This window comes from Mauremys mutica, chromosome 18 (genome assembly GCF_020497125.1).
Source record: "Mauremys mutica isolate MM-2020 ecotype Southern chromosome 18, ASM2049712v1, whole genome shotgun sequence".
Classification (NCBI taxonomy): domain Eukaryota; kingdom Metazoa; phylum Chordata; order Testudines; family Geoemydidae; genus Mauremys; species Mauremys mutica.
Window position 1 is genome coordinate 18,509,982 of NC_059089.1, and position 23,708 is coordinate 18,533,689.

Below are 23,708 nucleotides of genomic sequence, written 5' to 3' on the forward strand. Positions count from 1 at the left end.
TGGCCAGAACCTCCCTCTCCACGTCCAGAACCTCTCTGGACGTGGCAGACTCAGCAACTAGGACCCTGGCCTCGGGCATCTCGTGGCTGCAGGTCTCTGGCGCTACCACCAGAGTTACAGCAGACCCTCCAGGACCTATCCTTTGATGGCCAGGGCCTATTCTCCGAGAAGACAGACTCAAGGCTGCAGAGTCTGAAGGACTCAAGAATTATCATGCACTCTCTGGGAATGCATACCCCAGTAACGCAGATAAGGCCCTTCAGACCACAGCCTTAGAGGTCATACCCTCTCCCTCGGCCGAGACAGGATTTCTTTAGAAGACGCAGCTGAGGTGGTAAAAGGAAACAAACTGGACACCAAGCCAGCCAAGGCCAGGGCCCTCCCAAGCCATCGGCAGGGCCTAAGCAGAACTTTTGAAGGTGTGCCCGAGGATGGAGCACCAGTCTCCAGGATCCTTCCCCGCCTTTCCAAAACCGTCTTTCCCATTTCCTCCGTGTGTGGTCCTACATAACATCAGACTGTTGGGCCCTACGCACAGTGGAAAGGGGATACTCCTTCCAATTTGCTCCCCGTCAAATTGGTTGGTGCCCCATCTACGCACCTTGCCGCCCACTCCACGCGGGCTCAGGCTTCAGGCTCAGGCTTCATCCTCTGCTTTCCTGGCACATGTGCCCATTCAGAAGACATGTAGGGCAGCGACTTGGTCATCTGTGCATACCTTCGCCGCCCACTATGCGATAGTGCAGCAGTCCAGGGGTGATGCTGCATTTGGTTCAGCGGTCCTTCACTCCGCGACATCTCACTCCGACCCACCGCCTAGGTAAGGCTTGGGAGTCACCTAAGTGGAATCAATATGAGCAAGCACTCTAAGAAGAAAAGACGGTTACTCACCTTTGTAACTGTTCTTCGAGATGTGTTGCTCATATCCATTCCAAACCCGCTCTCCTTCCCCTCTGTCGGAGTAGCCGGTAAGAAGGAACTGAGGGAGCGCTGGGTCAGCCGGGGCATATATCCGGCGCCATAAATGCGTCACTCCAAGGGGCACCTCATCTGACCCACCGAGTGTTGCTAGGGTAAAAATCTTCCGATGATCATGCACGCGGCTCGTGCACACCTAATTGGAATGGATATGAGTAACGCATCTCGAAGAACAACAGTTGCAAAGGTGAGTAACTGTCTTTTTAGGCACCTAAATAAGTATCCTGATTTTCAAAGGAGGGAGCTGCTGGTGGTGGAACAAGTCACTCACCTGGGATTTGAAAACTTCTGTTCAAATCCTGATCCAGGCTTTCTTGTCATCTTTTAGCTTTCAGGCTCCCTCATTCAGCGCCCAAGAATAGAGAATCAAAGGGAATGGGTTTTTGTTGGGGAAAAGTCATAATATGTTAGCTACTATCTAGTCTAGTATGACTTTCATGTATTGGACATCATGTGTCGTTACTCACATAAAGAATCATTTTCTCTCTGAGCGGGAGAATGCTGTCCCATTCTGTAATATTTTTTTTCTATATCCTCCAATTTGATTAGGACGAACTAGCAAGCATATGTTTAACTGGACAACTCCAAGCAAATGAGAGGTGCATTCTGCAGGGTTGCCATCACCTCTGGGACTTTAATTTTTGTGCAGAGGGCGATTACCCTGCTCGTTACATTTTTCTTGAGAGAGAATTTCTTTTTAGCTGCCACTGCTGTTACTATATCACTTCATCTTCTACACCCTTCTGTTTATCTTCTGTTCAGTCCTTCTCCCCTGCCATTTTGTTTTTCATCTCGCTTCATTCTGCTCTCCCAATATAGTTTGTCTCTCTCTCCCAGGTCATCCCAACAGTAGAAGAAAACCAGCATTAGCAGTTCATTGATGCCTGTGCTTCTGTACCGGAGCACTTTGCTGGCTGTCTCAGCATTTATGAAACTATCTTGGATGGTGCTATTCTCATTAATTTCATGCTGTTGGTGCCAGGAGAGCCCTACTAGCAAATACAATCCTGGAGCAAATCTGCAATCTCAGGAATTTAGGATCAAATTACTTGAGATCCTACAATCTTGTGTGCTTAAGAATGGTTACCATGCCAGAGGACTGGTGTTATGTCCGTTACAGTGCAATATTCTTCAGCATGTCAGTAAAATCAGAAAACTGCAGAGCTTTCTGAAATTATATATGCCTCACATGACTCTAGATGGCAAGAATAATTGTCTAAATAATAAGGGCTAAGTCTCAGCTGGTGTAAATCAGTGTAATCCAATTGAAATCCATGGAGGGACACTGATTTACATTAGCTGAGGATCTTGGCCCTAAGATTTTTATTTATATGAAAAGTTCTCAATTTTTTTTTTAATTTCCCAAACTCCCAGGACTGGTGCCATTACATTTCTGGAACGTCAGTGTAACTGGGATTCCAGTTTTTGGAATCCCAAGATCCGATTCTCTTATGCTGGATGATTTAGAAGCACAGATACAAGCGTACCGATGGCCAGTTCAGCAGGGTTTTCTCACTTAGGTAGGGTCCAGATTGCAGGAGGGCAGAAAAAAACTGGGATTCCTGTGACCCTGCAAGAGCAGTTTTCTTAAGTTTCCATTCTATTTGACTCCAGACAGAAATTCATCCCCATTAAAACTACAGGAATTTTCTTTTTGCAGCCTAAGATCCACACAAGCCTACCCTGATGATGTCCAGAGCCTGTCCTCTGATAATAGAGGATAGTTATCTTTAACCTGCCCCTCTGTCTCTAGTATCACTATATTCTCTGTCTATTCAAAGACTACTGTCTGCAGCATCTCTTTTTTTCAGCTGCTGTTTTCTGACAGCATCAATTCTTTGCTCCTGACTTAATGTTATGGAAAGAACAAAAGAAGATGGGTGGACGGAGAAGTCCTGTAACTGCAATGGCACCTGATTGAAGTGTGCCAGACTTACTCCTCCTGGTTGGGACTTACTTCATCTTTGCGGAGTTTCTAGCTTAGAGAATGTTACTTAGAAAATGGATCTTATCTGTATGGTTGCAGAAGGTTCTGGGGTTGTCTCTGTTTTCCCACAGTGTCCAATGAGGTAAAATTTCTCTGAGCCCTGTATTCCCCAGCAGCATCAGGTTCACCAGTCTGAAATGCCCATTTCATGAGGTTTATTTTCAATTGCCAGGTAGTGTCTCGCCTCTCTCTGACTACTTGAAATGTGTAGTTTTAGGTATGTTGCTAGAATAGGACAGTATACTATCCCTGCAATAGAGTGAGGTGATTTTTAATTAGGAGATAATTGTATTTTAGTTCTGCTCATCCCATTTGTCTCAGGTAGGCAGATAAATAGCCCTTCAGTTTAAGACCAGTGCTGCTCCAATGGGCTGAAAGCACAGACAATCATGCCATTGCCTTATCGTTACAACCCAAGTAATACATGTCCACAGGATGCCTGAATTTTCCCTTCTCTTTTGCACTCTGTTACTGAGCTGATCCCTTGAAGTATTAACAAGTCATCCAGATCTGAAATCAAAATCAGTTACTAATCACTGATGTCAATGAAACAGTTCCCCGTCACTGGGACATGATGACTTTCTTTGGCCTGCAAGGCTGCCAGGTGAGTGAAAGTCGATCTGGAGTTGTGGAGTGAGTGGAAATAGCGTGGCCGGAGACATGTGTATGCAATTTGTTCAGATGATTCAAGTGGCAGCCATGGCAACTGAGATAAACAGCGGAAAAGATACTGGAAAAGCAGCAGCAGCTTCATTTTAATAGCATAGCCATTATTCCAAACTGTTCAGATGTTTACTAGGAGAGCTCAGCCTTCCTGCAAGGTCTCCTCCTCCCTCCAGTTTGCTTATGCTTTAAAGTCCTGGGATTAGATTGCTTCTCGAGTAAAGTGCTCTGGGCCAAATTCCTCAGTTCCTCTTTAAGCAAAAACACCCCTTGACTTCAGATGATGATTTTCTTGAGTCAGGCTTGCAGAATATGGCTCTCTGTTTCCACCGCTGGGATCTAAATGTTCTTTATAAAATTTTCTTCTTCTCAAAGTCCACTTTTCTAAACTATCATATGTAATTTGGCAGTTTGTTGTCCCTGCTTGGGTGAGACTTGAGACCATACTGTTAATGGAGATGAACCCACCTCCTAAGTGTGGAGTGTTTGCTATCTAAATGTCATTCCTGATGTGAAACTGAATGAGGTAAACCACACCACAACTGTACTCGGTGTTTGAATTTAGAAGGGACTTCAGTTTCCATTAGTGGCAGCCCCTGGGCCATCACAATCATATCTGTTAACCCGGTTAATTTAAATGAATGTTCTGATCAGAATGAATCTGGAAGGATTTAAAAAAAAAATTCCTTTAAATCATGTCAGGACTACTAGTGTCCTCATAGTTTATGAAAGGAATTTCCTTTAGCTTAAGATATAAGCAGTAGATGAAGAATAAAAAAATGTGTTGACTTAAACTTGATCCTAAGTGACATAATCATTAGTATATACCAAGGTTTATGGGACTTGTTTAGTATTGAAGTACCAAACTGCAGCCACAACTGGGGTTTTATACTGTGTGTAGTCTGCACCTAATACATTTGAGTAACTGTGTTGATGATGACACAGGTGACAGGCCTGAAACTTCACCAATGCCGATTTGTTGTTTTTAAATTGTGCTAGTAATCCTTCTAGCCTCGAGCTGAGTGGATTCACAGAGCTATCAAAGTTACCTTACAGCACTGATGCTCCTCTTCCTTAGCCCTTGACTCTGAGGAAGAAGTTGTTCCACCTTGTCAGGTTGCTCCCAGAGAAACTTTATATTACCCAATCCCTTCATGTTTCTCTCCTGCCTTTGGACCTTCTCTTGGAATACTTGAGTGCTTCAGTCACTCCAGTTTAATCGTTTGTATTACAGTAAACCCTAGAGCCCCAACCGAGATCGATAGCTCTTTGGTATTTAGGTGCTGTACAAACTCATAGTAAGAGACAGTAAATGTCCTGAGGATTGCATGATCAAATAGACAAGGTGGACAAAAAGTAGGAAGGGAAATGAAGACCCAGATTAAGTGACTGCCATTAGGTAACAGCAGGTTGGTGGCAGAGCTGGAAATAGAGCCCAGGTCTTTTGACTTTCGTTCCAGTGCCCTATACGCTAGACCACACTGTGTCCATATAAATGATCCTCAAGCCTGCTCTGATTGATTGGAGTTGCATCATTTTATAAGGCTATGGTTGTGGTGTATACTCATACTAAATTCCTCCCAAGGGTGGTGGTGGTGGTGATCCACCTCCATGAATCACGCTTTCCAATATTTTTCTCATCACTGTCCTCAGTTAGCCTTGCTTTACAAACTAGATCTGAAAATGTCCCTTGAGTTTTGACTGGAAAAGACGTAAGCCTTTAAGTATTGAGAAAATCCATTCAATTTTTGTTGTTTGACACCACCATGCTGTGCTCATGTCAGAGAGTTGCACGTGTATTTCTAACTGCATTTCTCCTCTGTGTTGCTTTCAAGGTGGGCGAGAAGACTCCAGATTGAGTTAACTACAGAAATACATAAGTATCCCAGTAATCAGGATGTGGGGAGGAGGATGCCAAGCATATAGGTTTTAAACTTGACTTAGAAGTATATACGTTTTCATCTAATAAGGCTGCTACTTAGTTTTGAGTTGGTTGCCCCAGAATGTATCATTCTGGGTTACTGCAGATTCTGAGAAAATGAGTGGTGCATGAAGGTGTGAGGCTCTTGTAGGTTAATAGTTTGCATTTTTCAGTTTCTTACAAAGCAGTTTCTAACTTTCACCAGCATCTGGCATTCTAGAGTGCTGCATTTTGGGGCACCGAACTCAGAACAAAGCAGCAGGTCTAATGGAAGATTAAGAAGAATTTTTAAAAAGCCACGGTCATTTTAAATGTATTTATTCTAAAAATCCTTCCTTTCTTCATTGCTCGGTGTTCAACTTCTTGACACTTTTGATGTTGTTGTTTGCTAGTTATCCAGTCACCACAGAGTCTTCCTGAGTAGACAAGACCTGAAGTTCTCATGTAAGAAACAAGCAGAATCTAAAACTTGTCAGTCCACCTTTATATATAGTAAAGCAGCAAACAAAAAGCAAAAGCCCAGTATTTTTCTCCCTTTGCTGTTCACCGCAGGCAAGAATTCTTACACCTGAGATATAGTGAGTAGAGGAGAGGAGCATGAAAAATTCAATAAAGGGAAAGTACATAGGATTTAATCTCTCTCCACTGAAGATTCCACCTCCCTCCCACTGAATTCACTTCCTGAGGACTTGACAGGACTTCTAGAGAACCCACCCATCAATACCAGAAAGGTGACTATTGAGGGATACAAGACACAGTGCTTCCTCAATGCACAGGACCACCTGCTCCCTCTCCCTGCTTCACTGATGAGTAGAGTGAGATGAAACCAGGCCTCACTCTGACACATCAGTGCAGAGAACTCAGGACAGGCCCAGTAAGTTTATGGAAGGATTTGAAGAGCAGGCACGAGTTGGTGAGAGGGTACTATGGGCATGGGAGAAGTGCAATTGGAATGGCGACCTACTCAGCCCCTCTAAGAGAAGCTAGGGTGAGAGGATGGATATGAGGTCACTGGGTGGATGGCCAAAATGGTTAGGTGTTTCAGGACCTGTAGGGCCATTTTTTAACAGGATTTAGGATTCAAAATGAAAACCTGAACATTCCTTGTAGTGTTTCCCAGGAGTAAAAGTGCCACTGATCAATAAGTTTCCAGTAAAGGAAGGAACTTGACTGCTCCCTGCCTGATGGGGACAATGCCTGCTCAACAAGATCACCCGATTTATCTGGCTCTTCAGCGGCCAACTTTTGACTGGAAACGTTTGCAGCCTGTTTTGAAGTTGTGCAGAAAAGCACACTTGCGTCATCCAGAAAATGCAATGAGTCAGTGCAGTCCCAAGGGAGCTGTAACAGCCCCAAACAGAAACTTGGAAAAGGAAACAGGGATGGATTTAAAGATACAGTATTTTTGATTACTGCTTTGTTTAGGGGTGTTATGCTGAATTCACAAAAATGTGTTGGTGACAAAGAAGTTTAATAGGGCCTTTACCATTCTAAACATAAATGAAGCTTTACAACATGGAGATCCCCCCAGGGGCAGGGTGTGGAGCTGGAAGAGGGTGTTAAACTTGTTATACTTGCTAATATACTCAGCATTTTGGTATTCAGGAAATCTCTGTAATTCATCTTAATCATTTCTCTGCCATTGCAGGGGCCTCTGTCCCTCCTGTTCTCTGCCTGTGGCACATAATAGTCTAGTCCCCTGCGGGCTGTACTACTTTGTTCTAATTTCGGTTGTTGGGTTTAGTGTGTGGTTACTGGGTGCTATTGGTGGCCTGTGATATGCAGGCAGTCAGACTGGATGATCTGATGGTCCATTCTGGCAGCTACACTTTATAATAGGCGTATTTTGGTATGTAAATGAATGACGGGAGGCAGGGTGCAAGGGAGGAAGAAGGACAAATGGGCAGTCCTCTGGGCGTACCATTTTCTCCTCCATCCCTCCTTAACTTTTTCCATCTACCTTCAAATGTGGAACTATTTTTGCAATGAACGTAACGAGGCTGAGGCACTATGGGGCTAAGCTATGTTTCACCATGTTACAGAGCCATAGTACAGCTCTGTAAAGACGTACAGAATTCCGTACCATGGTTACAGCAGCAGATGAAGCTGTTGCTTGAGGCACCACTGTTTATGGTGTCCCCAACACAAGAACATTTGCTGTTTGCATGGGCTCCTGCTCCTCTTTACATCCTTCCTCTATCTAGCCAAAGGGGTTAGATGCCACTTCCTTCAGATACAGTTGCAAATGTTGGCTCATGAGAGCTCATTTAAGGCATTTGACCTTCAAGGGTTGAGCGGACTGCTACTTAAGCACTCCCAGTCCCTGCAGCTAGAGAGGGTGAGGGACCCATGATTTTATCCCTCTGATGGCATTCTCAGTGCATTATTTATTATATTTCATTTTATTTACAGGCTTTCTTATGATGCTCATCACTGTAGTGTCTGAGTACCGCACAGACATAAGCGAATTTATCCTTGCAACACCTCTGATGTAGGCAAGTATGATCCTCATATTACAGATGGGGAAACTAAAGCATGGAGAGGTTCAGTAAGTTGCTTGAGGTCTAAGGTAGGCAGGAAGACTGGCAGAGCAAGGAATTGAACTCAGGTCTCTAGAGTCCCAATCAAGTGGCCTAGCCACAAGATCATCCTGCCTCTAATTATGCTGCCACCTAGCATGTATTAGCAAGCCTTTCCTAACTCACACTGACTGGGAGACCTATTGCAAGTTAGCAAGTAAATAAAGAAATGCTATAAAAATAATTTGACAAGCATAATTTAGTTTAATTTCTGATTAAGATAGGTTGGTTGCTGTAGCAAAAAACTAGGAGAGTCATAATTTTAGTTTTAAAAAGTCAGGGTTTGTCATGGAAAATCATTAGAAAAGACAAATTCTTTAAGAAAACAAACAGTTCTTTAAAGTCATTTAATAATTTTAAATGCTTTTTTTTTTAAAGCCCACTCCAGTGGACACTTGAGACAAATTTGTAATAATTCATGGTGTAGTTGTTCTTCATATCTGGCTTGTTGAGAAGACAAAGACCATGATTTTATTATGAACACCAAAAAAAAAAGAGTGACTTTTAGAGGTTAGGGAAGTTGTTGTCATGGCAAATACATAGCCACAGTGATAAATACTTTATATAATTGTATACTAATAAATGTGCTCTAGCATATTTTCTAAACGTAATGAAGTTCTAATAATATAAGACCTCCATTGGAGCACTGTTGCTGCTGCTAAATCTTTGATGATATGTGGGGAGAGCCTGCAGTCTTTCCAGGTGCAAATTATGGTATTTATTGTTTAGCAAAGTGTGGATCTGTGAGGTCCTCTTATGATAGGAAGGGCAAACAGTTTGTAAATTGCCAGAATTCTGACCTCACCACTGACCTTGGACATCAGGTCACAGATTATTAAAAGCCTCATGTGGAGATTGTGGCTGGGGCAGCACACAAGTTGCCCTCCACTTAAACAACAAAAGCAGACATATCACATGTTGCTCCACAAATCCCACTGGCTCCCTATTAATTTAAAATCCAAATTCAGAGCCCTTTTCCTAATTTACAAGGCCCATATTGAATCCACCTCATTATCCACAGCCCACTGAGACTGTTCCACCCCATGAAGATGATGGAAAACTTCAAGTGTGTTGCTTCCCAGGAGTATGTAGGGGTGTGAGGCACCTTGCTACCACCTGTGTTTAGCATGAGGAAGTGTTGTCTCTGTTTGCTGTGGATCAGCTCCCTGAAACCACCAGCCTCTGGCAACACAAGCACTACCTTTCAGCCCTCCAGAGGCCTCATTGTTGTGAACAGGTTAGTGATAGGGATTTACCAATCCCATAGTCCTCTGAGAATTCCTCTGAAGTGCTCAACCACTGTTGCACTGAACGCTCACAGAACTCTGATTTGCTGCTCCCAAGGGAATACTATACCCTAGCTTGCAAGATTCAACTTAGGATCCCCACTCAACTTAACACAGCATATATATATATAGAGAGAGAGAGAGAGAGAGAGGGAGAAAAAACAAAATAAATTTATTATCAAAGCACAGATATTTAAGTGATAGGAAGTTAAGAATATTGGACACACACACGACAGAATCACAGTATGCTTTCTAGACCCTAAACTTAACTTGCAAGGTATTCTATCTTCTACCAGATGCTTACATCATGTCCAGTGTTTTCAACCAGTTTGGCTGAGATCCCTTCTCATTTAAGATCAAGCCTCCTGGCAGCTTGTCCTCACAGATTGAAGGAATAACTGGGATTTCATCTACACCCCCTAAACAGGATAACCCCTACTGTTTGTGTTTGTTCCTCCAGCCCCAGCAATCTACTGATTAGCATTTTGTTAAGATTATAAATGGGCATCCATTGTGAACCATACAATACTTAATATCCACATGACCTGCTAGAGTGGGATGAGCATCTCTTCCCACCCGCCTGACTGGATGTGTGGATCACCTTTCAGTCACTTGCCTTAACTCACCAACCTAAAGAACATAATTTTTAGTCTGTATACATCTCTTCGCATATTTTCTGTACATACATCTCGCAGTGATTATGATGATGAGCGTGACACAGGCTTTCGTTAGAGATCTTACTTGCCATTCTTCAGTGGACTAGAAGGTAGATGCCAGATCCCGGGGATTTCTGTATCCCTGTGCCATCTGTCAATTGGCATCAAGAGGTTCTTGGGTCACGTCAAGACTAAGGCTCTTTCACTGTTGGGGAAGACTATTCTTGGTACAACTTCATCAGTTGAAATTTTGCTGGAGATCAGAGTGAGATCAAGTCTGACTGTTCAGATCAAAATGTAAGGCGTTGTTGGCAAAGCCTTCCTCCAGAATAGAATAACTTCCTTCCAAAACACAAAACCCCCAACTCTCTGAGGAGCAAAGAGAGAACTTAGTGGAAGCTTTGGTCCTTGTTAAATAAGACTTAGAACTTCAAGGAGCTTAAGGGAGTTAACCATGGTATTTGGGCTCCAAACTCCCTTAGGCACCTTTGAAAATCCCATGTAAGTGGTAGACCCTTAATACTTAGATATGAAGGTGATGTGCATTTCATAGGAGTTTCACATAGACAGATATTTCCCTTCTGCCCCTTAAATTCATCAGCATATTTTCCGGCTCACTTCCCATACCTATCTAAAACTAGACTAGACTTATTTCTAAACCACGTGGTTTGCCACAGTCCCTCTGCCCTTAACTTATTTCAAATCCCACCTCCTTTGAATATCTGGCACGTGACCCCTAACACTCTCTCTCTAATAAAACAATCTAAATTTCTACTTGCTGGGCTTTATAGTTTTTCTGTCGTCATTAATTCTCTGAATCTTTGTCCATTTCAAATGTTTATCCTGGTCCTATCAAATGTACAAATACTCCCTTTTGGATATACCAGTCTCTGTACTTATACTGTGTAATCAACATTACAAAAACCATTATACTATCAGTTTTGTGATTGTACTTTCATATTGAAATGTGTGTACATCAGAGATTGGGTTTGACTGTCATGCTGAATTCATATAATCATACAACCTTAATTGCTCATTTTGACTGAGGAGTGATCTGGAGTGCAGGAGTGTATATGCAGCTCTATATGACTTCTTCTTTATATTTTTGGAGCAGAAATTAAAAATGTATAAATTGAGATTTATATAAGTAATTGAAATATATTTTTGCACCTTCTGTGAAAGGTTTTTCTTACACCTAAAGCCAAATGTCAAATCTGACCTCATGTTAATCAAAGCTATTTCATTACATCATAGCTGTGCCATTTGACTTTGATGGTTGATGCTTGGATTTATGTTGGATCCATTAAATAAATCTCTGCTTAAAAATCTTCTGGCCTTAAAACATGTTGGCATGTAAATGTAAAAATATGGGTATTCTCCTGGCCTCCCCTTTGCAGGAGGTTTTGGTGAAAACAAATGAATCACAGCTTTCATTTCCGTCGTCATCCTTACTTGGTTTCCCGAGTGAAATGATTAATGGTTCTCTCTTCACAGCTGCAATGCTTGATTACAGTCTGACTGCATTGGTGAGCCATACAGAAATACTTTTCAAGTTAATTGGACATTATCTGCTCCAGATCACAGTACTCGGGGTATGTACAGATGCAGTTGCCAATAGGAAGCCCTGCTGTAATAGGAAAGATCTAGGAGAATTCCCTATGGATAGTAACTTTGCCACTCTTTGGTCAGTGGTACTTGGGTCACCATTAGTATTGTGCAGGTAAATATTTGGATAGCTTAAGGTGTATATAACACCATCAATACCACACTGAGTAATAGAGACCACAGACCAGGGAAATAACCCTCTTCCTACCCTGACGAACCAAGGGATGCACCCCATCCATGTACTGATTTGCTACACCGATACTGACTTGGACTCTTAATACCCGAGCCCACTTATCCACTGATACTCAAAAAAACTCCCACACCCAATCTGGGTCTATGCTGGTTATGTGATGTGTATGTATCTCTTCATCCTTGTAACAGATACCTGTAATCCCTCATAACTCAAGCCAGACCCCAGATGTACAGTACCTTCCCTCTTAACTTATGTATATTTAATTGTAAACATTAACTTTAATAAATTTTTTATATCTTTAAAATGCTACAGTGTCTCAGTTCCTGCTCCGCAGCTGCACCACTGTAGCCCTACAGTGTAGACACTCACAACAGCAACAGGAGGGGTTCTCCCATTGCTGTAGTTAATCCATCTCCCTGAGAGGCAGTAGCTAGGTCTATGGAAGAATTCTTCTGTCGACCTAGCACTCTCTGTGCTCAAGGTTAGGTTGGATTTTTCACACCTCTAAGGGGCATAGCTACGCTGATGTACGTTGTCAGTGTAGACCAGCCCTTAATATCTGAGGCTTGACGATGTCCATTGTGAAGAGATTCTATAGAGTAATAAACGTAGGAATTGTTATAGTGGATCAGAGCAGTGGTGTATCTTGTCTCTGACAGCGGCCAATGCCAGCTGCTGCAGAGGAACGTGGCAAGAAATCCTATGGTAAGGCGTTATGGGATACCTGGCAGTGTACCACCATACAGCTGTTATTCATGTTAAAAGCAAGGGATAATTATCCAAATGTTGTAATCCAGCTAGTTTTCAGCATCCAGTCTCAGATGGCATTGACCCTTAATACAGCTGGTTTCACTTAATACATTTTGTTTAAACAAACCCTGTTCCTGGAAGTGGGTTCAGAATAGGCTGTTCCTCATAGCTGTTCTAGCTTCTTATAATATCATAAGAAAAAGCAAACATGAAGAGAGCAGACTCTGAAAAGGGCATTGTGAAATCAATATTGACAAGCATTTGTGGAAGCCTTTGTATTTTCCAATTAACTGGTTGCCATTTAATTGACTTCCTAAAATCTTCAAGAATGAAGTGGGCTAGAGCAGTTGTCATTACAGTACAAAGTCCACCAAATTTCTTTTTAGTCCTCAGCGTGTGTTTATCAAATTCAGACCTTGGGGAGCCCAATACATTTATATAGAACAGCTTGCTGTCTGAAGTTTAATATATCTGCTTTCCACTTTTTCCCATGACATTGTTTCCTAGGGGTTCTTACATATGAAAATCTTCCCTCCCTCTTTAGATACGAAAGAAGCATTTTCATAAGAGAGAAATAGGCAGTTATCCTTGGATTTCAGATCCTCTGATTGTTGCAATTTATAAATCTGTAGGCTTTTTGAAGTGTATGCAGTGTTTGTTTCAACATAATTCATTTAAGCTCTTGTTCTTTATATCCTGTTCTGTGTCATAGTCACGTAGCCGTAGCAAGAAGTATGTTAACTTTTTAAAAATAAAAATTCCATTTGAGAAGTACCGTATTTATCGGCGTATAACACGCACAGGCGTATAACACGCACCTTCATTTTAAGGGGGAAATTTCAGGAAAAATTTCAGGGTGCGGCGCCTTGGGAGGGGGCGGCGGGCGGGCCGCGCCGTTCGCGGGGAGGGGGGCTCGGGCCGGGCCGCTCGGGAGGGGGACGGGGGCTCGGGCCGGGTCGGGCCACGCCGCTCGGGAGGGGGGCAGGGGCTAGGGCCGCTCGGGGGGGAGGGGGGACGGGATCTCGGGCCGCTCGGGAGGGGGTGGGGGACTAAGGCCGCTCGGGGGCTCGGGCCGGGCCGGGCCGCGCCGCTCGGGGGGGCGGGGGCTAGGGCGGTGCTCCGCGGGTTAGGGCCGCTCGGGGGGGGGGGGACGGGGACGGGGTCTCGGGCCGCTCGGGAGGGGGGCGGGGGCTCGGGCCGGGTCGGGCCACGCCGCTCGGGAGGGGGGCAGGGGCTAGGGCCGCTCGGGCGGGCGGGGGGACGGGATCTCGGGCCGCGCGGGAGGGGGTCGGGGACTAAGGCCGCTCGGGCCGGGCCGGGCCGCGCTGCTCGGGAGGGGGGCGGGGGCTAGGGCCAGGGCCGCTCGGGGGAGGGAGGGAGGACGGGGGCTAGGGCCGGGCCGCGCCGCTCGGGAGGTGGGGGCTCGCGCAGGCCGGGGCTCGGGGCTCAGGCCCCGCCGCTGGGGGGGGGAGAGGGCGGGGGCTCGGGCCGCTGGGGGGGGGGGCTAGGGCCGCGCTGCTCGGGAGTGGGGCAGGGGCTAGGGCGCCGCTCCGCGCCGCTGGGGGGGGGGCGGCGCTTTTCTTTTCTGCCTGGGGTGGTTATATCGGCGTATAACACGCACACATCATTTGCCCCCTATTTTCAGGGGAAAAAAGTGCGTGTTATACGCCGATAAATACGGTAGATAGCAGAAAGTTTTCTTTCAGCTGGAACCTGGCATGTAGTGCAATACTTAATATTTATAATGCTTCACGAGCCTATAACACCTTGCCTCCATGGATTTCAAAGCACTTTAACAGTTGTTAGTGAAACGGAGAGGGCAATTGATTTGCTTAAAGGCACGCAGGAAGTCTGTGGCAGAGCTGGGAATAGAACCCAGGTCACTTGGCTCCTAGTTTTATGCTTATTTCATAAATCTATTTTTCTTAAAACCATGTCCTGTTTGGGGATTGACAATCTAGGCAACAAAGAGCCAAACTCTCCAACTCGTTACAAACAACCTAGCTAATCTTCACAACAGTCCTGTGAAGGTGCCAGCTGACTATGTAAGGATTCAGTGCAGGTGTGATTTTTAAAAAAATGATATATCCCTTAAATCTGCAAACATTTCCCTTTTTTGTTAGATCAGGTCAAAAACATAAATGGTATGTTACATGATTTAAATGCTTTTTACTTCAGATCTCCAACAGTTTTCATCAACCCACACTAGGCAAAGTGCTGGCTTCATCCCTCCTTGACTCCAGAGCTCCAGGAGTTTTCTAGTAAATTTCTGTTCTCCGTCCTCTCCTATTCCTTAGGTGGAATGTTTTTGAAATGGCATCACCTGGCACCCTTAATAAATCTCCCTTAAGATGTACTGGATGTCACTCTATATGAAAAGCCTCTGGACATCTTCCAGGTGTACAGTCTTATAAAGGATCTGAGCTGAACCACCAAAGCAAGGAAATCCAGACCAGAGGCTTAACAGAGCAGTTGTCCTTAATTCTGGATTTCCTCACTTTTGTTGGTTTAACTCAGAACCTTTATTTCTTCATAACGTTGCATTTTTTTTCTTTTCCCAGGAGTACCTTGAGACAATGTGCCAATTGGGCTTTGCACATAGTGGAACTGAAGTACAGTGAATCATTATAATATATGACCCAATGTGAAATCTGTATTGTAACGTTGGGCTTTAAATGCCATATAAGACATGCAAACCATCCATACTAGACAGATTGTGTGGCACTGGAAAGAAGGGGCCTGTAAACTCAGGCACGAGATTCAAAATAAGCAATTGTATTTGCAGTAAAGCCACGCCATTAAAGCCGAAATAGTAAAAGTTGATGTGTAATTAGAAACTGCTTTGTAGCCCCACATTGCACTGGTTACACTGCTCTCTGTCATTTCTTCAGACACTCAGGAAAAGCATGATAAATATCCATCCTTTTGTAGCGTGTTGGCAGGGAGATGAATACACTCAGCTTCACAATGCATTGAACATGTATTTTTGAGAACATTTTAAAGACCATTCTTAATGGAAGAAATGAAAGGTGAGAGAAAATTATAATCAGTTTTCCTGGTAGAAGTCAGTGTTTCTCTCTCTGCTTGTCGTGGTTAAATTGAACACATGCAATCTATTGCTATCCAGTGGCATTAACTTGATCGAACCTTGTTCTGAGCACTCCAGATGTTTGGCTTTGGAAGAGAACTTAAAACAAGTGTGTGTTTTGGGTGGGGGGATCCGATGCACCCAGCCAGTTCTTGAGCTACAGTCAAGAGTGTGTATTGCAGCTTGGGGGTGGAAGCTGTGCAAAGGAGGCCTTAAGCCACCTTTGTGTGCTGTCCTTCCGATGGTAAGCTGTGCTGGGTTAGTTCCCAGAGCCTCTGTTTCAGTAGCTGTAGATTGCGGGAATATAGGGACACTCTTGGTTCTCCCCATTCCAACAGCCTTTCCGCTTCACCAACTACAGACAGGGTGGTGTAAGAGCCATTATGGCAGCTCTGTCACTGAAGGATTCCCCTACGCAGAGGGAGTTGTCCAGGGGACAAAGACACCGTTAGTGCAATATTGAATATACAGTGCTTCACAAAGCTACCATTGTGTGCTATGCTAATTTTTTATCATGTTCAGAACTAAATTAACTGTTTAAAAAGCCAAATGCCTGATGCATGTCTGTCCCACTCCCACCAGTAGTTAAAATCTGTAGGCTGATTTGTCCATTTACCTGGATTTGTGATAGCCTTTTAAGGATGTGTAGTATAGGTGATGCATGTTAAGAACAGCAAGAAAGCATTAATGAAAGCATATAAGTTTCTGCAGTTTACCAGAGCTTCATGTCACTGGCATTAAAAACTAGAATAAATATGCATTGTATTTTGATCAGAGATGGAAAAAAGCCGTGCATTTATTTATAGAATTGTTATGTTATATATGAAACTTTTAGACCAGGGATAGGCGACCTGTGGCATGTGTGCCGAATGTGGCACGTGAGCTGATTTTCAGTGGCACTCACTGCCTAGGTCCTGGCCACCGGTCCGGGGGGCTCTGCATTTTAATTTAATTTTAAATTAAGCTTCTTAAACATTTTAAAAACCTTATTTATTTTACATACAACAATAGTTTGGTTATATATTACAGACTTTTAGAAAGATACCTTCTAAAAATGTTTAAATGTATTACTGGCACGCGAAACCTGAAATTAGAGTGACTAAATGAAGACTCGGCACACCGCTTCTGAAAGGTTGCCGACCCCTGTTTTAGACAATATCTGCAGGGATAGTTGCAGGTGGCACTCCTCGTTTGAAAACAGGTCTCTCCATATGTAAGTACTTCCAAAGAGATTTTAATAAATAGCAGCCATCTCACAGATCTGGATTTCAGTCACACAGCTCTCTAGAAATTCAAGCAATTTCCTTCACCATACTTGGATTGGAGCAATGTAAGTCACTCGATTCTAGCTGAACTTTGGATGCAGCTTCTTGTGATTCAGATGGAAGTAGGTCTGTAAACACCACAAATGTTTTATCCCCTTGAAATTCTCTGAACGGTTGATCAAATGAATCTTAATCCTTCTTGGTCCGTTCATATAGCAATGACTATCAGTCTCATGTTTCTGTAGGATTTGTGGGCAAATCTACAAGCAGGATGCTGGCAGCTGCATTCAAAGGTCCATGCTTCCTTGCCTCCTTCAGCTGCAGCAGGTAAAGGTTCCCTACTTTGAAGTTTAATATTTTTAAATATTGGAAAATAATATTTTCTCGGCTGTTTGAAAGCCAGGAAGTGGCTTCAGACTGGCAGAGCGGGAGAGTCCTACAGAGTGGTGATCATTGCTGAGTTTCAGAACAGCTTCTCTATCTGCCTGCTGCAGCAATCCCTAAGTGTGCTAGACAGGCTGAACAAAATCAGGAAGTCTCATATATTTCGTACCTACTCTCTCCGTTGTGGGTTGTATACTGTAGAACTAATGGGCCTTTTCCATCTCTAATTTTCAGGATATCCAGCCATTCTGGATAAGCACAGTAGCTGGGAATTTCTGCTAAAATGATCAGCAGCAACGTAGTTAATACCGTTTGCATATAATTGGTTGTTAAAAATCAACTCCTCACCATTGAGGGGAATGGATTTAGGTCACCTATGTAAACACCTTGGTTTGAAGATGGCTGCCCACAAATTCAGGAAGAGAGCATTGCGCTCGTGTATTCGAAGGTTAGCTTCACTAGACTATTTTTTAAAAGAATGAATTATTAAATGTCACCAAAAATAGGTGCACCACAGCTGTACATTTTACGTTTTAGTCTCAATTGAGTCACTTGATGGTTTCTAAAAAAGCAGATTTTTGAAATCTTACACAAGTAATTAGAAACAAACTAGTCAGGTAAAATGCCTAGATGCATTGTTCTGAATACTTGATTACTATAAATCTATGAATCAGGTATTCAGAACAATGATTTAGGCATTTTACTTGACTAGTTTGTTTAATTACTTGTGTAAGATTTAAAAAAATCTGCTTCTCTTGGAAACCATCAAGTCACTCCATTGAGTCTAAAATGTAAGACTTGGCAACGATTATTAGGCCAGCATGGGAGCAGAGTCAGATAACCTCTGGGGTGCCTGATGTTGCTATTCAGTTATACTTCTATACTTTGCTTTATTTTCTGTGTACAATGTGGACCGGAAGAATCTACTATCTTTATTCATACCAACTGCTGTAAACCTCTGACCACATGTAACAGATCTGCCCTGTGAATGGGTCTAATTAATGGTGGACAGGTAGGGAAAAGAAAGACGGTGAAAGGAAAGAATCTCATATTCCTCGTGAGCTGGAATACAGAGTTCTGACTCTCCAGAGATCAGGAATGTTAATTCCCGCCCCCTCCTCCCCCCCATCTGTCCTTGCCTTTCTTATTCTTTCTTTCTCTGCCTTATTTTCTGTATAGTTAAGATGTTAAGTGGACATACTGCTTGCCCTTGTGCAATTTTTCTACATCTAAAATCAAAAGCGTACCCACTCCCAGCAAAGAAACTCATCCTGGAAAGAGATTAATTAAAGAACTTTTCCCAGTTATGTCTATATTGGACCTGTGTTTCATTTTTAACAGTGCATCACACAGAAAACAGTGCTAGACAGAATGAGTTTACTTTTGCAAAAGACTGAAAATTAGAACCTGTATTTTTCTCCAGTAAGGCTTTGTTTAGAGATTTAAAGTGTATTCTCTTGATTTTTATTTTCGTTGGTTCATTTTTCTACGTTTGAACTGCATCCCTTGTGCCAATTCACTAAGTAATAAGGGAGCATGGTGGACTATTGTTCTTCCGCACCAGTGCCCCAATTTGCATGTGAACAAGAGTTGTCCATTTTTGCTATTTGCCTTTGACAATAAAGTAGCTGCTATTTTTCTCAAATTTCCCCCATTTAGCTACAGTCTCAGTAACATTACCAGTCAAAGTGAAATACTAGTCCTGCCCCTACTGCACATTCCCGGCATGAATCCTACAACATTTGTATTGTCTCCAGCCAACAAAATAAAATATTGAAATATTTGAAGGAGAGCATAGCCACAGGCAAGTCTATTTAACTGGAATCTTTTTCCTCTAGGGGTATTTATTCATTTTCTCAAACTGGAAATAATGAGTAATTAATTCTTCAGGTGAACTGGGATTTTATAAGTAAATCTGTGGGAGTCTGAGACAAAATATATACTGTGGTTTTAAAAAAAAAGTCACTGTAGAAAAAATCTTGAAATCAGGATGGTTGTAAACTTACCTCCGTTTTCTCATAGAATGTACGCACACCTCAATTAAAGGCTTATCAGCCTTGAGTTTCTGGTTGGAAAGCACTGACTTGTAAAGGAAGCCATTTTGCAATCCTCATAAAATGTTGGAAAATATATAGTCCCTGGTCTGAAAGGTTTCTGTCCAGAGATAATGTTACTCCATGTGGGAGTAACTGTATACCCAGGTGTGAGCCTTGGGAGGACTGGGGTCCTTGTGATTTACTTTTTACCGTCAAGTCTCCAGATCCTGATGAACTATGAACAGATTGTCTGTTTGTGGGATTTTTAAAGATAGAAGAGAAATTGAAATTTGCTAAAATTAGCAACGTGTTTGTTCTTAACTCTTGTTGGATTTGCCAGCAAACATTGCATTAGTGTGTAAGGACTAGTTTGAGTGGAATATTGGCAAGCAGTGAACCTGTGCTTGGAAGTTGCTGTTAGCTACTTGTAACCCATGCTTTTGCTGTCATGAAATATAGATGAAAATGCTCATACTGTACTTGGAGGTATAAAGTTGTCTATTCCTATGCGACTTAATTTACCTCGAGAATCTTCAAGGCCAAAGAATTGAACCAACACTAGAAATGGTTATTTGCTCGGGGAAGGTGGTAATATATAGACAATTTTTATGTTTTCTGTTTGTTAGGAATTTAGGCAATGAGGTCTCAGAGCAGTTGGTGATGAAGAAAGTGCAACAGAAATGTTCAGACTGAAACTATGCCCCTAATGGCTTATCATTGCGGTCACAGTCTCCTCAAACCTCATAGCTGTTTATGCAGTGCGTTTCTCTGCAAGCAACTGGCCACTGACCAGGTTATTTCCTCCTGAGGTGGCCAAAGGTTTAAATCAGGGGTTCTCAAACTGTGGGTCAGGGCCCCATTTTAATGGGGTCGCCAAGGCTGGTGTTGGCCCTGGGCCTCAGCAAGGCTGAAGCCCAAGCCCCACTGCCCAGGACTCGGGTTACATGCCCCTGCCCAGGGCAGAAGCCCTTGGGCTTGAACTTTGGCCCCCACCTGCTGGGGCGGCAGGGCTCAGGTGGACTCGGCCTTCGCTCCCCATCCTGGGGTCATGTAGTAATTTTTGTTGGCGGAAGGGGGTCACGGTGCAATGAAGTTTGAGAACCGCTTGTTTTAAATTAATGAGAAGGTTCCTAATGCTTCTCCAGTGTTGACCAAGGGCTTGGTATGCACCATTGATGATTAGGTCTGGATGCGTTATCAATATGTACATTCTCTTGATCACTCAGGCTACCCTTCAAATGCTATTGCTTTTCTAAACTTGCCTTTCTTGTGTGTGTACATGGTAATAGTGCTATTGAGCAAACTAATAGCAGAGCACTCTGCTGGTTTCATTTCCTCCAGTGTTTGTTTTTTTAACCTTGAGGACAAAATGAATAGCAATTAAATGGGTGGGGGTGGAAGATCGAGATCCTCAACCACTCAAACCATTTTTAAAAAGTAATTTTTGTACAATAGTTGTCAGTGCCGGCTACAGCCGGTGGTTCCTATCTATCTGAAAATATTTTAATAACAACAACAGCATATATGTTTACAGTCCATTTCAACTGCGCTGGAGATAGCTTGGATAAATATTGGCTCCTCCATGTTCCTCTAATCCCTGCTGGGTCTAATACTGTGCAGAGGTTCAGAATACTTGTTTTCTTTTCTTATTCTCCCCTTCCACCCCCTCCTCAGATGTAATTTGATCTTTCAGGCCTGGTCTTCTGCTTTGGCAGGTTTTTCAGCCCTTGAATAGAAGAAATTAACTACTTCCTTACCATCAAGAATCAACCACAGTTTTACAGTCGTGCTGCTTGTTGTGTGTGCTGTTGTACTAAAAATCATGCAAGGTTAAACAATGATCCTCATGTGAACCCATCTGTTTTGAACAATGCTATGTTGGTTTAACGCCCTTTGGTGTTTCATTTAACCCTTCCTTTCCCTTCTCATTTTCTTAAATTACCAAAGAGTCAGTACTTGGTGGAAAAGCTTACATTTCATTTTCTGTTTTTTTCCAGGTATGTATCTATTTTGATTATGTCCTTGTTGCCTTAAAATATGTTCCATGTTCTCTGATCTGGCAGCAAATATTATCGTACACACTTAAATAAAATCCCCAAACTAGCCACAACTCTCCACATCGCTCTCAAACTCCCAATTTCCACTCCCTTCTTAACAATTTATTTGATAGGGTGACCAGATAAGAAAGCAAAGGCAATACAACAAAGATGTGGTTTTGTGATTTATGCCTTTCAGAACTACTTCCATCTTGATGCTAGAAATTCCCAAAATCCTCTGTCCTTTCTTTGTTTACAAATGTTTCAAAATCTTTCAATGGAAGATGCTAAAAGGCTTTTTGTGAACATTAAAAGCCTTGTCTGATTTGGATTTTAAAACCATAAAGGGCTCAAATGCGGATACTGAATGCAATTTTCTTTCTTACTGACACCCTGAAGTTAGAAAGGAGAATATCGTTAAGTGGTGACTTCAAGAGCTTACACGTCAGGCATAGCCCCTTTACCACCACCTTGAAGACAAGGATTCTGGCATGTTACTTGAAAGGAATTTCAGATAGTTTAACAGCCCATGTCTCTAATCCCACCATTTGTCAATTGACTCCTTCAGTTGTGAGAATCGCAAATAACAAACATCTGTTAGATGAAGGAGGTAAAAGCAACAAATACACATGATGTGTTGCAAAAGGTTTTCGATTGTCAGTTGAACTGCTTGGTGTGCTTTATTTTCATTATTATTAGCCCAGAATTCTTTTCTGGGCCTCATCTATTTTATCATAGATATCCCAAGAGCCACTAACTTCCAAAATTGCTAACATTTCATTATGCTTGTGTGTGCTTTTATTTATTTTATGTCTTTCCAGAAGTACCCACCATATAGTTTCCAAAAGTAAACAACGCATTGTTTTGCCCCATGGAGCTCACAAACTAAAGTCAGACAGACACGGGGAAGCGATGCAGCACCTATGTAGAGTGGTCAGAGTAGAAGTAAGCGGTTATGCTCACTAATAGACTATATGAAGTATTCAGTGTTACTCCTCACACTTCTGTTAGTCATCTGTTTTTTTAGGGGTTGCAGCCAAAGTGAGTCTATGAAGGGTCTTAATGCAGAGGTGTAATGGCCCGTGGATAGGCTTAGGAAAGGTGTTTCATGCATGTAATTGCATACAAAGCATAGAGATGTCTGAATGGGAGGCTGAAGAAAGGCAGACAACACTGGCATTAGGCAGAATGGGCAAAGCTGATATGAAACAAGACAAGGATTCAGGGGTGCTGGCACAGGAGGAGCCAGCCCCCCCCCTTTTTACTGGCCATAAGGGTGAGCAGCAGGGGGCAGAGAGGAGCGAACAGAGCGTGGGGACTCAGGGGGAAGGGGCTGTACTGGGGCTCAGGGAGAAGGGATGGGACCTGGGGATGGGTGGGTGGGCTGTGTGGTACGGCAGGGGGTGGGGCCACTGTTCAGGTACCTGTGGTCCCTAGGGTTGCCAGTTCTGGTTGGAGGTATTCCTGGAGGTTTCATCACGTGACATAATCTCTAAAGATCAATCTGTGATTCCTGGAGACTCCAGGGCAATCCTGGAGGATTGGCAATCCTAGTGCCCTCCCCCCCACACACACACTTCCAGGGTGCTTCCGCCGCTCCTGCAAGGATGGAGGAGTAGGGAGAGGTAGAGTTATGTAGTACTTTGAAGATGGTGGCAAGAAGCTTCAGTTGAGCAGGTTTTTAAGACATGTTGGTAAAAATACCTGTGCCCTATCTATGCTAGTGCATACACCCTCGCTACCAGTGGTTTTCAGCTGCCCTGTTGGAGAAATGATACTAAACTTTCTATTGTAGACAAGGCCAATGTGGACAGACCTTAAGTACAGCAATGAGAGAGTCCCATATTTACCATTATGGGGAGAGACTGAAAAGAAGGATTCTGCCATGTTATTCGCAAGGAATTTTTCAGGTAGGTTAACAGGCCTGTAGTCCATCTGCAATCTCCTGCTGCTGACCGCTAGGGTAAAACATCTATCATATGAGTATTCTTGTTTTGGTTCATTTGTGGTAGCATGGGGATGTGAATTCTAGAAAAAGAAGTGGCATGTATGGAGAGTGTGATGTTTCCTAGTGATTCCTCTGCTCAGCTGTATTAGATTATGGGCCTGAACCAGCGAGGCGATGAGTTTGTATCTCCAGCTGAAGTCAGTGGACGCTGAGTGCTCAGCGCCTTGGTGGATTGGGCCCTATTCTTGGGCTTGCTCCATGCTACATAGTTAAGTTGACGTAAGGCAGTTTGTCAGCCTAATTAGGCGGTAGTGTGTACACTGACATTTCCCC

At 43.1% G+C, this 23,708-nt stretch overlaps 1 protein-coding gene across 4 annotated transcripts in view; it reads left to right on the forward strand.

Moving 5' to 3' along the window:
* Positions 1-23,708, forward strand: part of ABL1 (ABL proto-oncogene 1, non-receptor tyrosine kinase) — a 111,967-nt gene that overhangs the window by 35,094 nt on the left and 53,165 nt on the right. The window contains exons 1-2 of one of the 4 annotated variants that reach the window (XM_044992606.1): positions 22,325-22,372; positions 23,223-23,337. The exons of 2 other annotated variants lie outside the window; for them this stretch is intronic. In XM_044992606.1, the coding sequence (XP_044848541.1) occupies positions 22,340-22,372; positions 23,223-23,337 (148 nt within the window). In that variant the 5' untranslated portion in view covers positions 22,325-22,339. Of the gene's footprint in view, positions 1-22,324; positions 22,373-23,222; positions 23,338-23,708 lie in introns of those variants that run through there. One more of the 4 variants, XM_044992605.1, reaches the window with a different exon arrangement.